Source organism: Triticum dicoccoides, chromosome 6B, assembly GCF_002162155.2.
Source record: "Triticum dicoccoides isolate Atlit2015 ecotype Zavitan chromosome 6B, WEW_v2.0, whole genome shotgun sequence".
NCBI lineage: Eukaryota > Viridiplantae > Streptophyta > Magnoliopsida > Poales > Poaceae > Triticum > Triticum dicoccoides.
Genome location: NC_041391.1, coordinates 130,437,898 through 130,451,446, shown reverse-complemented (window position 1 = coordinate 130,451,446; position 13,549 = coordinate 130,437,898). Strand labels below are relative to the sequence as shown.

The following is a 13,549-nucleotide window of genomic DNA, read 5'->3' as shown; positions in this document are numbered from 1 at the left end:
CACACACACACACACACGAGCCATGGCAGGGGAGGCCGACCGCGACCCGCGGCTCCGGAGGCATATCTGGGCGTGCCGCCGCGAGCAGCCGCCCGCCACCACCGGCCTCCAGCCCGCACCATCTCGTTGGTGTAAGGAGCACATAGATCTGCATTCATACTGGCTGTAATTTTGCATGGCACATGATCTAGGACTGCTGGCATGTCCTGCACACCTTCGGTCTCATATAATTCCTCTCGGTGGTACATATTCTTGCTCGTTGTTGCCTCCACATAATTCCTCTCGGTGCTACATCTCTATCAAATTTTCATTTATTTTCTGCTCGGCATCGACAGGTTACTGGACAGCGCTGCTAGCTTGGCCTTCATCTCCTCAACGCTTGTATATGGGAGGGCCAGCCCCAGCCGCTCGCCAATGTGTCCCGCAATCCCCCACATAACTTCATACCGGAAGGCCGGTTTCTTCCTTGTACTGTGCGATCTCCCGAAGTCTAGCAAAATTGGGGCTGTGATCGGAAGTACAAGTAGAGAATCAAATGAACCAGTTGCACATTCCAAGTGCATGGGTGACACATTTCAAAATGTGGAACTGATGTACGTATATTAGGAGTGCCACAGACTAAACAGAGTATGGAGACCCATAGTACAAATAAAATAATCAACTAAACAGAGTTGCACATTATATGTACAGTAGTTACACACTTTAGAAAATGTACAACTGGTGTAGATTAAATGTGCAGCTGCAAATAAAAAATATAAGGGCCAAAATATTACCATTTCCGAAAGTAATCCTTGCAATCTGAATATAGCAGAAAAAAATACAAGAAAAGGCATATACATGATCAAAAGGTCCATCCTAGACCTCCAGTAGTTCTTAACTGTGAACTGATCCAAGCTATAGCAGCATACACACGCACACACGCACACACGAGCGCACGCGCGCGCACACACACACAATAGTCCACTGGTGGCAAAAAAAACAATAATCACAAGCAAAACCGCATAAGATTAGGGTCATCAAATTTGCACAAAATGAAATTCTACAACCCTAATTTTGTAGTGTTGGTCATTTTAATTTCCCCGTGAGAGGATCAATAGGCCTTTTCCCACTCTCTCCTTATTCCTTAATTTCCTGTGCTTATTTTTGTGTGAACAATTCAAAGATTTCACCAATTCTGAGTGACATGAAGGACAAGATAAGAAACCTCAAAAGAAAAACCTGCTTTCTCCACATGCCTGCTCAGGGATTCAGGTCCAGCTGTGCATTCAATAGCTCTGTAGTTTATTTCTGTAGTGTGATATATTCTTCCTAAAAATAAGTTAATCGAATATCTTACCAAGATTGTAAATACACACATATATATCGAAGGTGTGCATTTCTTGGTATGCCAACATTTTATTCATTATAAGCCGGAGCATCATACAGCCTTTCGAACACCATATATACGAGAGCACTCATTTGTTCTCGTTAAGATTTTTGTCTATGTCGATCTGAACACTGTTCAGAGACGCGAATCGATGACGGATTCAAGCTCCTGCGCCTTGTCGCACTGTGCACGGACCCATCCGAGCTGCTTGCTCTCGTTGTTGTATATCACAAACAGATCCTGCATCGTAACAGCTGCAGAACAGAGGATCAAAATAGATGTCTTTTATAAACAGGCAAGGTTTACTAGTTTCAAGAGCCCGGACAATTTTCTGAATCTCAGCTTCATACCTCCGATTAAGATAAAGTTCAGTTCCTTCATAACAGGATCCGACGAGGCATCACGGATAGCCAAGCACGTTTTCCCGTCTTCCTGCCATGCCAACAAACATGCACAAGACATGTTAGCCATTAATTGTTCAGTGATGCTTATCGGTTGGGTTGTCGAATGTTCACCTCCACGACAAGGTAGTTCTGAGGAGGGATGTCCAGGTTGCTGGTGCCGCTGGCGTGGGTAATTTTCAGTGACAGTGCCTTGAATTGGTTCTTCACATCATTGACAGATCTGAATGGCCTTTTCCCTTTCCAGCATAGAGGCAGAGCACGACCCTTCACCTCTACAAGTGATGATTCACTGAGAGTGCCTCTAACCTGAACGACTCAAATCCCATGAGTACCATTTTATTTATTATCTCTGTTCAAAATTATGGGCATCAGAAATTCAGAATGCACAGTGGTTTGAAATTTACCTTTGAAACAAGTTCATTGTATATCTGGGCAGGCACGAAGGTGTAGGTGGTACCACTGTCAAATACAGCCTCAAATGTTGGATTCCCTCTTATCGGCTGTTTGTCAATGAACAGCTCTGCTAGGCCAGGTGAGTAGTAAAACCTGGGGAAAAACGATGGTAAAATGTTTGGAACCAAATGAAAAGTAAACAAGCAATAATGGTACTCTTCTCTGACTATGCATGTTAGAAACAAAAAAAGAACTGAAAGCGAAAGCCATGATAACAAAGAAATTCTTACAAGGATTCTCTCATGGGTACCCAGGTTACGCCGCGGGATGGCGGATTGAAGTCCCCGACGTAGAGGACGCCCTTTCCTTTGCTGCTGAGGCAATGTCCAATGACGTTCTCTGTTATCATCTTTAACCCCTTGAGTTGTGCAGCAAAGCCTGCCTTTCCCCTCCCGAGTCCAAGGATGCCATCTACCGACGAGGGCGGTGCATCTGCTGGTTCCTCCTGATTGTATCCACATCTGCACAAAATGAAAGTGACCGTGCATCATCAACATCCAAATACAGTTAGACACTGAACATGTAACACTAATATTTCAGTTAGCGCCGTACCCGAAAGCGATGTTTTTCTTGTCTTTCCCAATGACAGAAATGATGTCAGTGGCAAGGTCACCTTCTGACTTCCCGGTGACATATTTAATCTCGTAGTGGCATCGATGTGGATCTTTCCTGGAGCACTCAGGGATCCCAGGTACGTCTCTGCGCACTGCAGCACATAGCGGGCCACCACATTGCACCTTCAACTTGTCAGCTGCTGGCTTGTAATATGGGTGTGGTGGCCTCTGTGGTAAAACGAAACATATATCAAAGCAAAGATCGATCATACCAAACATTTTTCAGAAGTATCGTTGGAATGAACATGTGGCATCAAACACAAAGTATTACAAATTGAACGCAATATGTGATATTGCAGAACCGAGTGTTGTTAGTTGTTACCGGGTGGCAGCCCTTGCAGCCGTGGACCGGGTGGTCGCACTCCAGCCAGGTGAGGTTGCTGCCAGTGTCGACGTCCAGGAAGTAGGGCTTCGCGGGTTCACCAATGTTCAACGTAGCATAGAAGTGGCTGCAGAGGTACAGAAAAAGCGCGTCAAATATACAGAGAAAACCTCAAGACTGAGAAGGCCATGAAGGGTTCAGAGAAACATACCCAACAGGGTAGACATTGCCTTCGAGCAGGAACTTGATGGAGGAGGATGGCGCGATTGGGAGCAGGAGGAAGAGGAGACTGATGATCAGAGACCACATGGCAGCCATGGTGGGGGAAGAAGGCAGAGCTGTGGTTTGCACTCTGGGGTCTCACTCCTCTGCTGGAACTCTCTGTTCCTCTGGATGGTGCGAACAAGGTGGTGAGGTATTTATAGCCGCTGGCTGCCAAGCTTAGTTTCCTCCGCTTCTTTCTTTTTATTGTGCATTTTTTGTGGGTTTTAATATTGACTTTCTTCTCAAATGATGTGTAACTAAGACTTAATGAAATTAAGGCCGCCAAGAAAGATTTTGACAGCAAAAAATATATTTGGATTTACATAATCGTATCACTCAATTGAGTTCGATGGGTAGTGATATAATTATACCAGCCAGCCATTTTATAGAATTCACACAAATAAATGACCAGTAAATAGTGATGCTCTGCTTGACACTCAAAGATTACTGAGACTGTAGGGAAGATACATTTCAAGTAAATAATGGCATGCCAAATGATCCATGACTAGCAAAATAATGAGGCATCATATTTTTGCAGCTCAATTTTGACTTTGGAAATTCGAAAATCACATGATACATATATATGCAACGTAATGCATCTTCCAGATATATGCATACTATTTACTGCAGAAATTCTTTAATTGTGTGGGCATATGTAGTGTAGCTGAAGAGTAATGAGAACAGTGGTTCATTTCCAGTAAGATAACTGCAAAACGTGTACTCTATTAATGTAGTCCCAGAATGGTAAGAGTAGAAAGGTTCCCATTTCTGTCCTGGTTATTCTTCAATCACACGTTTCACGGTTGTGTTCGCTATGAAAGGGATATGCATATTGCTAGTCAAATATGTACTAATGACTCATCTTGGAAACCACAGAAATAGATAAGGAACATGGAGGCGGTTTCAATCTCCACAAATACTGTTGCAACTCATGCCTATCAAAGCTCATCATGTGTCAAGTGTAACTGCTCAGGTTTGATCTGAAAATTCTGTATGCAGCGGACTGCAGACACACAAGCATTTCATCTTCATATAACATTACTATATATAAAGCATCAGTCAGTACTCAGCAATCAGAATTGGTTTTAAAGTTTCTCAGATTTTGGAAGTAACCCATAATTAAAAGAATGCAATTTCGGCGTACTACTCACCCTCGAAACTAGAGTTATCCTGCATACGTGAACGCATCTGATCAAGAAAATATACGGTTATAGAAGGCCTACTCACAGTGTTACCTACCTGCTCCAGTGGAGCATTCAGTTCTGAGTCCGAATAAAGCATAACAATCTTTCAAAAAAAAATCACACAAGCATCAGATATATCATGTATTGAAAATTTTAGAGCTCCGAGTGAACGGGATGCCAGAGCAAGGTCTCCATATTATTATGAAGAGGAAGAGCATACAGGTTAGTGACTTACTATTTGTCTCTAGTAGATGATCATCCTTGTCCCCACTCATCCCTCATTTTGGCCAGCCATGTTAAGACAGTACGACTTTATTTGGATGGCAATAGCAGCATTCAGTTGGATAGTAACAACTGGCTCTAATTGTATTTCATTGTAAACAAATGTAGTAATATCACCTCGAACAAGTCATTATGTTAAAGATTCTCCTTTTCCTGTCATTTATATTTTTCTCAATTAGGTTCACGCTGAAAGGAGTATTGCATTGCAAAATACTAAATATGTAGCAAGGACAAAGACGGTTTCAAGCTCCACTACGTGAAGCAACAGTTATTTGAGAGGGATTTTATAGTGCAATTTTCGGAGTTTTTAGGTATTTAACATTGATGAAAATAATAATCTCAGTGTTAGTATTGTACAAGTCAGGGGTTCCCGTCACGTCTTTACTATTAGAAAAACTTACTCAGGCTCTTTTGTGCCACATCCAGTTATTAACTATGACGGGTTTTTTTTTAACTTTGGCGATTACTCAGGTATAGTAATACCAACGTCCAGCATCTTTGCTTGTCTATATATGTAAATAGTATTACCTAAGAACCTGATGAATTGTTGATGCAGAAATATTTGTATGGGAAGTTAGGGATCCTAAGTTTGTCAAGAGTCAGTTGAGCTTTACCAGAAAGCTTGCAGCATATGAGCTCTCCGAACAGAAACGAAACAATCGTGTTTGACTAATTTTACCAACCTGCCCCTGAGTTATCTTTTCTCTTGAAACTAACCTGGTCTTTCTACTGCCTGAAATTGTCTCAAAGTGGTACTGCACAAAGATAAAATCATCCAGGATATTATTCATTGTACAGCTCCAGACATTTGTAATCTCTAAACTAAACAAACTGAAGCTTATTAATGTTGTTTCATGGTTGACACAAAGTATACAGATTAATCAAGCTGCAAGTCCGCAGCTTGCAGGGCACAAAATAAAAAAGGTTCACACACAAAACCTCCCAAGGTGAGCACCCTCGAGGCGGTTTGTTTCAGATTTGAGGATCAAAAGTCAGAACCAATTAGAAATCCCAAGCAAGTATAACGTTAAAGAAATTCCGAAGCGGCACTAATCATTCCAAATAATCACACAATCTGACAACACTTTCCACAGAAAGAAATGAACTCTGAAAATTGGTCTGAAGTATAACAGCTCAACAATCTTAGGAGCTTGATCCTGCCAGGTTTCGTTCAAGGTAACAAAGAAATACACAGAGCTCGATTAAACATTTTAATCTCCAAACTAAACAAACTGAGCAGGACAGACCTCATAAGCCTGCTAATGTTCTTCCATGGTTGACACAAAGTATGAAAACAAAATGAATCCTATCAGGTTTCGTTCAAGGTAAGAAAGAAATACACAGATCTTGATTAAACTCTTCACCCGATCGATAGCAGTTTCCCATGCGTGTATATTATTTCTTGATCACATTTCAGTGTTTCACCATAAAAAATAAATAGATGTGGACTCTTGTAGAACTTATCAAAACAAGGATGGAGAAGTTAATAAGGCAAATGGTAGATAGGTTAGCTGCTACTTACCGAAAAAGGCTCACGCCCCGCTTTATATATAAAGCCAATGCCAAAGCCAACATCCAACAGGTCCACACACACACAAAGCCACACGCACACAGAGTCCAAACAAAAGCAAGCAACAAGGGTTACGGCTGAGGGCACAGCTCAATAAGCCCAACACACACACACAAAAAGGCACACGCGCCAGGAGGGAAACATCCTCTAGTCGGGCTCCGGGGGTGGCGGCGGGAGCGGAGGCGCCAGGCGGAAGGCCAACGAACGGAGGTCGGTGAGGAGTCTGTTGATGGCGTCCCGGTCCTGAGGGCGGCTAAGCGGCCGCCAGAGCTGCAAGTAACCACACATTTTGAAGATGGAGTCAGTAGCACGCCGAAGGGGCACCTTCTGAATGACAAGCTTATTGCGAACCGTCCACAGCGTCCAGGCGAGAACCCCGACGCACAGCCATCTAATATGTCTGTAGCGAGGGGGGGAGGCTTGAATTTCCGCAAGCAAGTCAGGGAAGTTGGTGTTGCACCACTGTCCCCCAACCGTTTCGCGGAAACAAAACCAAAGGAACTGTGCTGTGTAGCAAGAGAAGAAGATGTGATTAGCGTCCTCTACCGTGCCACACAGGGGGCACATTCCATCGCCAGGACCATGGCGCTTAAGAACCTCAACGCCGGTCGGGAGGCGGCCGCGGATCCATTGCCAAAGAAAGATCCGAATCTTTAGGGGGAGGCGGATGTCCCAGATCAGACCGAAGGGCTCCGGGGCTGACGAGGGGGCAATAGCCGCGTAGAGGGATTTAGTGGAGAAGCAGCCGGAGGGATCTAGGCGCCAGGAGATGGCGTCCGGAGAGTTGGCCACGTCCATAGGTAAGAGGGCGATGTCCTGGAGGAGGACATCCCAGGCAGCCACCTCAGCGGGGCCAAAAGGGCGGCGGAACGCGAGGCGCCCTAAGTCAATAAGGGCCGCCTCGACTGAGACCCGAGGGTCAACTACAATGTCGAATAGGATGGGGAACCGGGCGGCTAGAGGGGCATCTCCGAGCCATCTATCCAGCCAGAACAAGGTCGAGGCTCCAGTGCCCACCGAGATGGATGTGCCTATACGCAAGACCGGCATCAGCTAGACGACGGCCTGCCAAAACTGGGAACCGCCAGAGCGTTGGCAGAACACGAGTGGCTGTCCACGCAGGTACTTGTTCTGGATGATAGTGAGCCAGAGGCCTCCATCCCCATTGGCAATGCGCCAGAGCCAGCGGGTCAAGAGGGCGATGTTCATGCGCCGAGAGGACAGAATCCCAAGACCGCCCTGGTCCTTGGGTTTGCAGATATCTGGCCAGCTGACCATGTGGTATTTCTGCTTGCCCTCCTCCCCAGCCCAGAAGAATCTGGACTGGTATTTGGCGACCTCCTGATGGAGCGTTTCATGAAGGCTATAGAAGCTCATGAGGAACCACAGGAGGCTAGCTAGCGAGGAGTTGATAAGGATCACGCGTGCCGCCTTCGACAGCCAACGCCCTTTCCAGGGCTCTACGCGATGTTGCATACGGGTCACCGTGGGGCGGAGGTCCGCCACGGTGAGGCGCGTGTCACTAATGGGGATCCCCAGATAGGTCGTGGGGAAAGAACCCAGCCGACAGTTAAGCCGGTCGGCAATGGACTGTGCGTCCTCTGAGGGGTAACCGAGTACCATCACTTCGCTCTTATCAAAGTTGATGGTGAGGCCCGACATTTGTTGGAAGCACAGAAGAAGGAACTTCAGGTTGGAGATCTCTAGGACGGAACCCTCGACCATAATAATGGTGTCATCCGCGTATTGGAGAAGGGAAACACCTCCCCCTCCAACAAGGTGCGGGACAAGGCCTCGAATATGCCCAGCAGCCGTGGCCTTATCCAAGATGGTGGCCAGGGCATCCACGACCATGTTGAACAAGAACGGCGAGAAGGGATCTCCCTGCCGGACCCCGCAAAGGGTAGGGAAGAAGGGCCCAATGTCGCCGTTGATGTTCACCGCAGTCCGACCACAGGAGACGAGCTGCATGACGCGGGTCACCCAACGGTCATCGAAGCCCTTGCGGAGCAGGACCTCCCTCAGGAACGGCCAATGCACCGTGTTGTAGGCTTTGTGGAAGTCCAGCTTGAGAAAGACCGCCCTATGGCGCTTCAGGCGGACCTCGTGGAGGACTTCGTGGAACACCAACACCCCATCCAGGATAAATCGGCCTTGAATGAAGGCGGATTGGTTCGGGTGGGTGATTGAGTCCGCAAGGAGGGTCACCCTATTGGCGTACCCTTTAGCCAGGATCCGAAAAATCACATTAAGCACTGTGATGGGGCGGAACTGGCGAATATCGGAGGCACCCGGGACCTTGGGGATGAGGGTCACAACCCCATAATTAAGGCGCCCCAGGTCCATGGAGCCCGAGTAGAATTCCTCAAAGAGAGAAATGACCTCAAGCTTGATGGTAGGCCAGAACGTCTTGAAGAAAGACACTGGTAGACCGTCCGGTCCCGGGGCCGAGGAGGGGTTCATCCCCTTAATGGCAGCGAGGACCTCGTCCTCGCTAAAGGGGGTAACCAAAACCGCATTGGCTTCATCCGAGACTACGTGCGCGCCCGACCAAATGTCGGGGGCGAGACTAGCCCCACCGCATGGGGTGGGGGTAAATAAGGCTCGATAGAAGCTATCCACATGAGAGCGGATGGCCGCGGGGAGAACTAACGACGAGTCTCCATCCCACAGGCAGTGGATGGAGTTGCGACGGCGCCGGCCATTCGCGACCGCCTGGAAATAGGCGGTGTTGGCATCGCCCTATAGCACCCACCTCTGGGTACCATGCAAGCGCCAGTAGGCCTCCTCATCCGTGTAGATGGTGGAGAGCTGGTCCTCCAGGTCGTAACGTAGCATCCACTCATCCGAGGAGAGCCCAGTCGAGTCCGCGCGAGCATCCAGGGCTTGAATAGCAATCAGGATGGTCTTCTTGCGCTCTCTAAGGTCCCGGCCAAGGTTAGCCCCTCAACCCTTCATGAACTGGCGGGCAAGCTTGGCACAAAAGTGCCATGAGTCGACAGCGGACATGGAGCGATGGGGCGCCGACCTAGCGGAAATCCAGCGGGCGACGACGGCCTCCCGGAAGCCGGTTTGGTTGAGCCAGAAGAGCTCGAACCGGAACCGCGGCAGGGAGGGGGGGGGCGCTCGTTGGTGGTGGAGAGGAGAAGGGGGTCATGATCGGAGCCAATCCGGGTGACCGCCCGAAGCGATGCCAAGGGGCAACGCAATTCCCACTCCGGGGACACTAGGACACGATCCAACACGGATTGTGTCGGGATAGATTGCCGGTTGGTCCAAGTGAACCTGGCACCTGTCCGGTTAAGCTCGCGGAGCCCCAGATCCGCGATCCAATCGTTGAATAATTGCATCCGGGGAAAATTAATCCGGGAATTATTCTTCTCATCCGGGGATCGGATGAGATTGAAGTCGCCTCCCACTAAAACAGGGAGGGGGGAGTTAGAAATCTTCAGCTGCAACTCGTCAAGGAAGGCCGGGGAGCGGCGGTGATCCGCCGGTCCGTAGACAACAATGACCTCCCATTTGAAGTTCAGGGCACGCTCGAAGATCTCCATACTAACGAAGAATTCCCCTCTATCCATGCCTCCCACCTCAAATGTGGCATCCTTAACCCCTAAGAGGATGCCACCCGAGTGTCCTGAGGTCCCACTAGAAGGGAGCCAGTGCCAAGCGAAGAGGTGGGGGCTCAGGTGTTCAAGCTCCGGCAGGGTGAACTCGGAGCGAAGGGTTTCTTGGATGGCCACGATGTCAATGTGTTCTTCCCAGATGTACTCGATGAGCTGGCGGCGACGACCATCATGGCCGAAGCCGCGGAGGTTCCAGAAGAGGGCCAGCATCTAAACGCCCATTGGGGGGCTGCTTGACCCCAAGACACGAGAGGCGCTTTGCGCGCGAAGGGCGGCCGTGCGAGACCGAGTGCGTCCATGGATAATCCCGTCGGCCACCGGAGGAGCCGGAGCCGCGGGGGTGGAGGGCGGGCCCTCCGGGGGCCGAAGCAGGCGGGCACGAGTCTCAGCCAGCCTGCCGTCGAGGATCTCCCGGGCCCTAATGGCCGCGATCTGATCTAAGGGGGGACCGACCTCCCCCCTGAAGACAATGGCCGAGTCATTGGCCACCTTAGCGAGGTGGCCGAGAGGAGCGGCCTCGAGAGCAGAAAAGGAGCAACGAGAAGAGCCGAGAGGGGCGGGGTCCGCACCTAACTCGAGGTTCCGGACCGCGGCGCGGAGCTCCACCCGCTCGGCGACGGAAGGCGCAGGGGAGTCGCCCGGCCGCGCCGCCTCCAGGCGGGCGCTGCGGCGAGAGGACGTCACCGGCGTCGAGGTGGAGCGGGGCCTCCTGGTGTACGCTACCGTCGGAGGGGGGTGCGCGGAGGCCGGGGAGGAGACGTCCACCGCCACCGAGGCGTCGGGGGAAGCCGGCGAGGCGAGGTGGTAGCCGGACGGCACCGGCGCGGGGGGTGGATCAGACGGCCCCAGAGACGCCCCGACACCGCCAACCCCAGAAGAAACCGGAGAAGGCGAGCCGGCGGAGGGCGTGGGCTCAGCCCCCGGCGGCACGAGGCGGCGGGCAGAGGCGGCGCCGGGGGAGCGGGGTGACGATGGAGGGGCGACGAGGAGGCTCACGCTGGAGATGTCGCCGGTCGACGCCGACGGAGACGGGGAGGAAGCCAGCGGGGTGGCCAGGCGGAGGGCCACCGCGAGATCGGCGGCCGACACCTAGGTACGCCCCGACCCCGACCCGCCCCGACTCGCTGGAGGGTTGGGGGGGTCCCGAGATGGGGAGCGAGAGTGCTCCGACTCATCCTCGTCCTCGGTAGGGTCGTCGAAGCGGGAGGAGCGCGAGCGGCGGTGGTGGGAGTCGTCGGCATCAGCGCCCCCCCCCATGAGGCTGCCAGCAGAGAGGCGGGGGCGGCCGACGTGGGACGGAGGCTCGGGGCGGATCTTGAGGTCATAGCCGTCATCGTTGAAGAAGACACGGATCGTGACGAGGAGCTTGGAGGAGTCCAGGCATTTCACCTTAACCCGGACCTCCTCCTCCTTTCGCAGGGAGAGCTCGTCAACCACCACCACCCTGCCTAGGATCTTGGACATACTGCGGATGACCCGCTCGGACCGGGCAACATCAGGGAGGCCGGAGATGAGGAGCCAAGCCGTGTCCAGGGTAGCGACGGCTCTGGGATCCCACTGCGGCTCAGAGATGTTCACCACGATGTCGTTGAGAGCCAGGGTGATGTTGTTGCTGCGCCTGCAGAATCCCATGCTCATCGCGTCAGGGAAGACCACTGAGAAGGCGCTGGGAGCCGTGGGGGTCACCTGCCAGTCCCACGTGCATCTGCACAAGTGGTTGAGCTCAGCCTCAATCAGCTCCGGGGTGGCGACGACATCACCCACAACCGTCACCAAAGCCAGCAGCGAGGGGGATGGCGGGGCGAGCTCGGGCACCTCGATGTGGAAGAAGGCCAAGTCCTCGATGCCGTGCCCATACATCATGAGCTCCTCAGTCACCGGGCGGTCCGAACAGAGAATCGCGGGGTGCCCGGTATCCTTCCACAGGTAGCATGTCGGTGGGTTGGGGCACGCCACATGGAAGTGTCCGGTCAAGCCGCAGTTGATGCACGGCTGGACCACGGCCGAGGCGGTGGTACCCGGAGGAGGAGCCGCGATTGCGGTGGAGGCGGCGGCTTGGGGGCGCGGAGGGCCCTTCTTCTTCTTCTTCTTCTTCTTGGATCTCGGGGCATCCCCGGTTGCCGTTGCCGCCGTTGGACGGCGGAAACGCAACCTGGGAGCGGGGGGGCTGGTAGCGGCTGGAGGGAGGGGCGTCGGCGCCGTTGTTGGTGGGGAGCGGGCGGGGCGGAGAATGGGACCGGACCCGACGACGGGTCGGCGAGGGGGACCGACGCCGAGGGGGCGGCCGAGCCTCCCGAGCCGGAGACCGGCCACGGTCACGCGACTTCCCCCGCGGTGAAGAGCGGCGGGAGGGCGAGCGGGAGCGTCGGTCGCCGCGGGCTGGGGAGCGGCGCGAGGGGCGAGAAGGCGAGAGGCGGGTCTCGCGCGCCGGAGAGGACCGCGCCGGCCGGGAGGAGAGTTGCTGCCGCAGGTCGTCCTCACACCAGCGGCCGTCGGGGGAGGGGCGTGGGGGGTCGCAGCGGTCGTCCGCCCGACGCTTGGGGCGCCCCGCGTCGTCCCCCCATTCCCGAGGCATGGGTGGCGCGGAGGGGGAAGGAGGCGAGGGAAGGCCGGCAGCGCCGGCGAGGGGAAGTCGAGGCGGGACGGCAGCGGCCGAGGGGGCGAGGCAGGGAGCAGGCGGCGCGGGGGTGGGGAGGATTGGAGGGCGAGGGAACCCTACCGGCGGCCAAATGGACCGCGTCGGTGGGCCTGCGGACGCCTTGGGGCGAGAACAGGCCAGGCGGGGCCCATCCGCCCTGCCAAGCCGGCCCACCGAAGCCACCGAGGACGGTCGCCCATGGGCCGCATGTAACGCCCCAAATATACTTTCCATATTTGTATCCAACTCTTGCCGTCTCCGGCGCTAAGTTATATTTATTTCTCGGGTTCGGGTCTTTGTCTCCGTGTGTTGTTTTTCTTTTTCGTGCATCTCTTATCATGCCATCACGTGCATTGCATTTGCATACATGGTCATCTCATGCATTCGAGCATTTTCCCCGTTGTCCGTTTTGCATTCCGGCGCTTCGTTCTCCTCCGGTGGCCTTTTCTAGCTTTCTTTCGTGTGTGGGGATTAAACATTTCCGGATTGTACCGAGACTTGCCATGCGGCCTTGGCTTACTACCGGTAGACCGCCTGTCAAGTTTCGTATCATTTGGACTTCGTTTGATACTCCAACGGTTAACCGAGGGACCGAAAAGGCCTTGTGTGTGTTCGATCACGATCATGTGGGCGAAGACCGTACCTCATTTGGACTCTCCTAGCTCCCTCTATGCCTATATATAGACCCCCTCCTCCAAATCCCGGATCCCCTCGTCTCAAACCCTAGCTAAAAAAAAAACAGATCAACCCCGCCACCGCCGGACGTGTCCTCCCGCGCCGGACGTTGTCCGCCCCACCGCCGCAGCGAGTCCCGCACCGCCACGTG

The 13,549-nt window shown here is 52.6% G+C and overlaps 1 protein-coding gene across 1 annotated transcript in view; it reads right to left on the bottom strand.

Annotated features, from left to right (window-relative positions):
- Positions 1-1,360: 1,360 nt before the first annotated feature.
- LOC119324883 (aspartic proteinase Asp1-like) overlaps positions 1,361-13,549 on the bottom strand; it is a 27,775-nt gene continuing 15,586 nt past the window's right edge. The window contains exons 2-9 of the mRNA XM_037598648.1: positions 3,371-3,548; positions 3,160-3,286; positions 2,776-3,005; positions 2,454-2,684; positions 2,175-2,316; positions 1,882-2,076; positions 1,717-1,798; positions 1,361-1,620 (exon numbers count right to left, since the gene is read on the bottom strand). Coding sequence (XP_037454545.1) covers positions 1,502-1,620; positions 1,717-1,798; positions 1,882-2,076; positions 2,175-2,316; positions 2,454-2,684; positions 2,776-3,005; positions 3,160-3,286; positions 3,371-3,477 — 1,233 coding nt within the window. The 5' untranslated portion in view covers positions 3,478-3,548 and the 3' untranslated portion in view covers positions 1,361-1,501. The remainder of the gene's footprint in view (positions 1,621-1,716; positions 1,799-1,881; positions 2,077-2,174; positions 2,317-2,453; positions 2,685-2,775; positions 3,006-3,159; positions 3,287-3,370; positions 3,549-13,549) is intronic.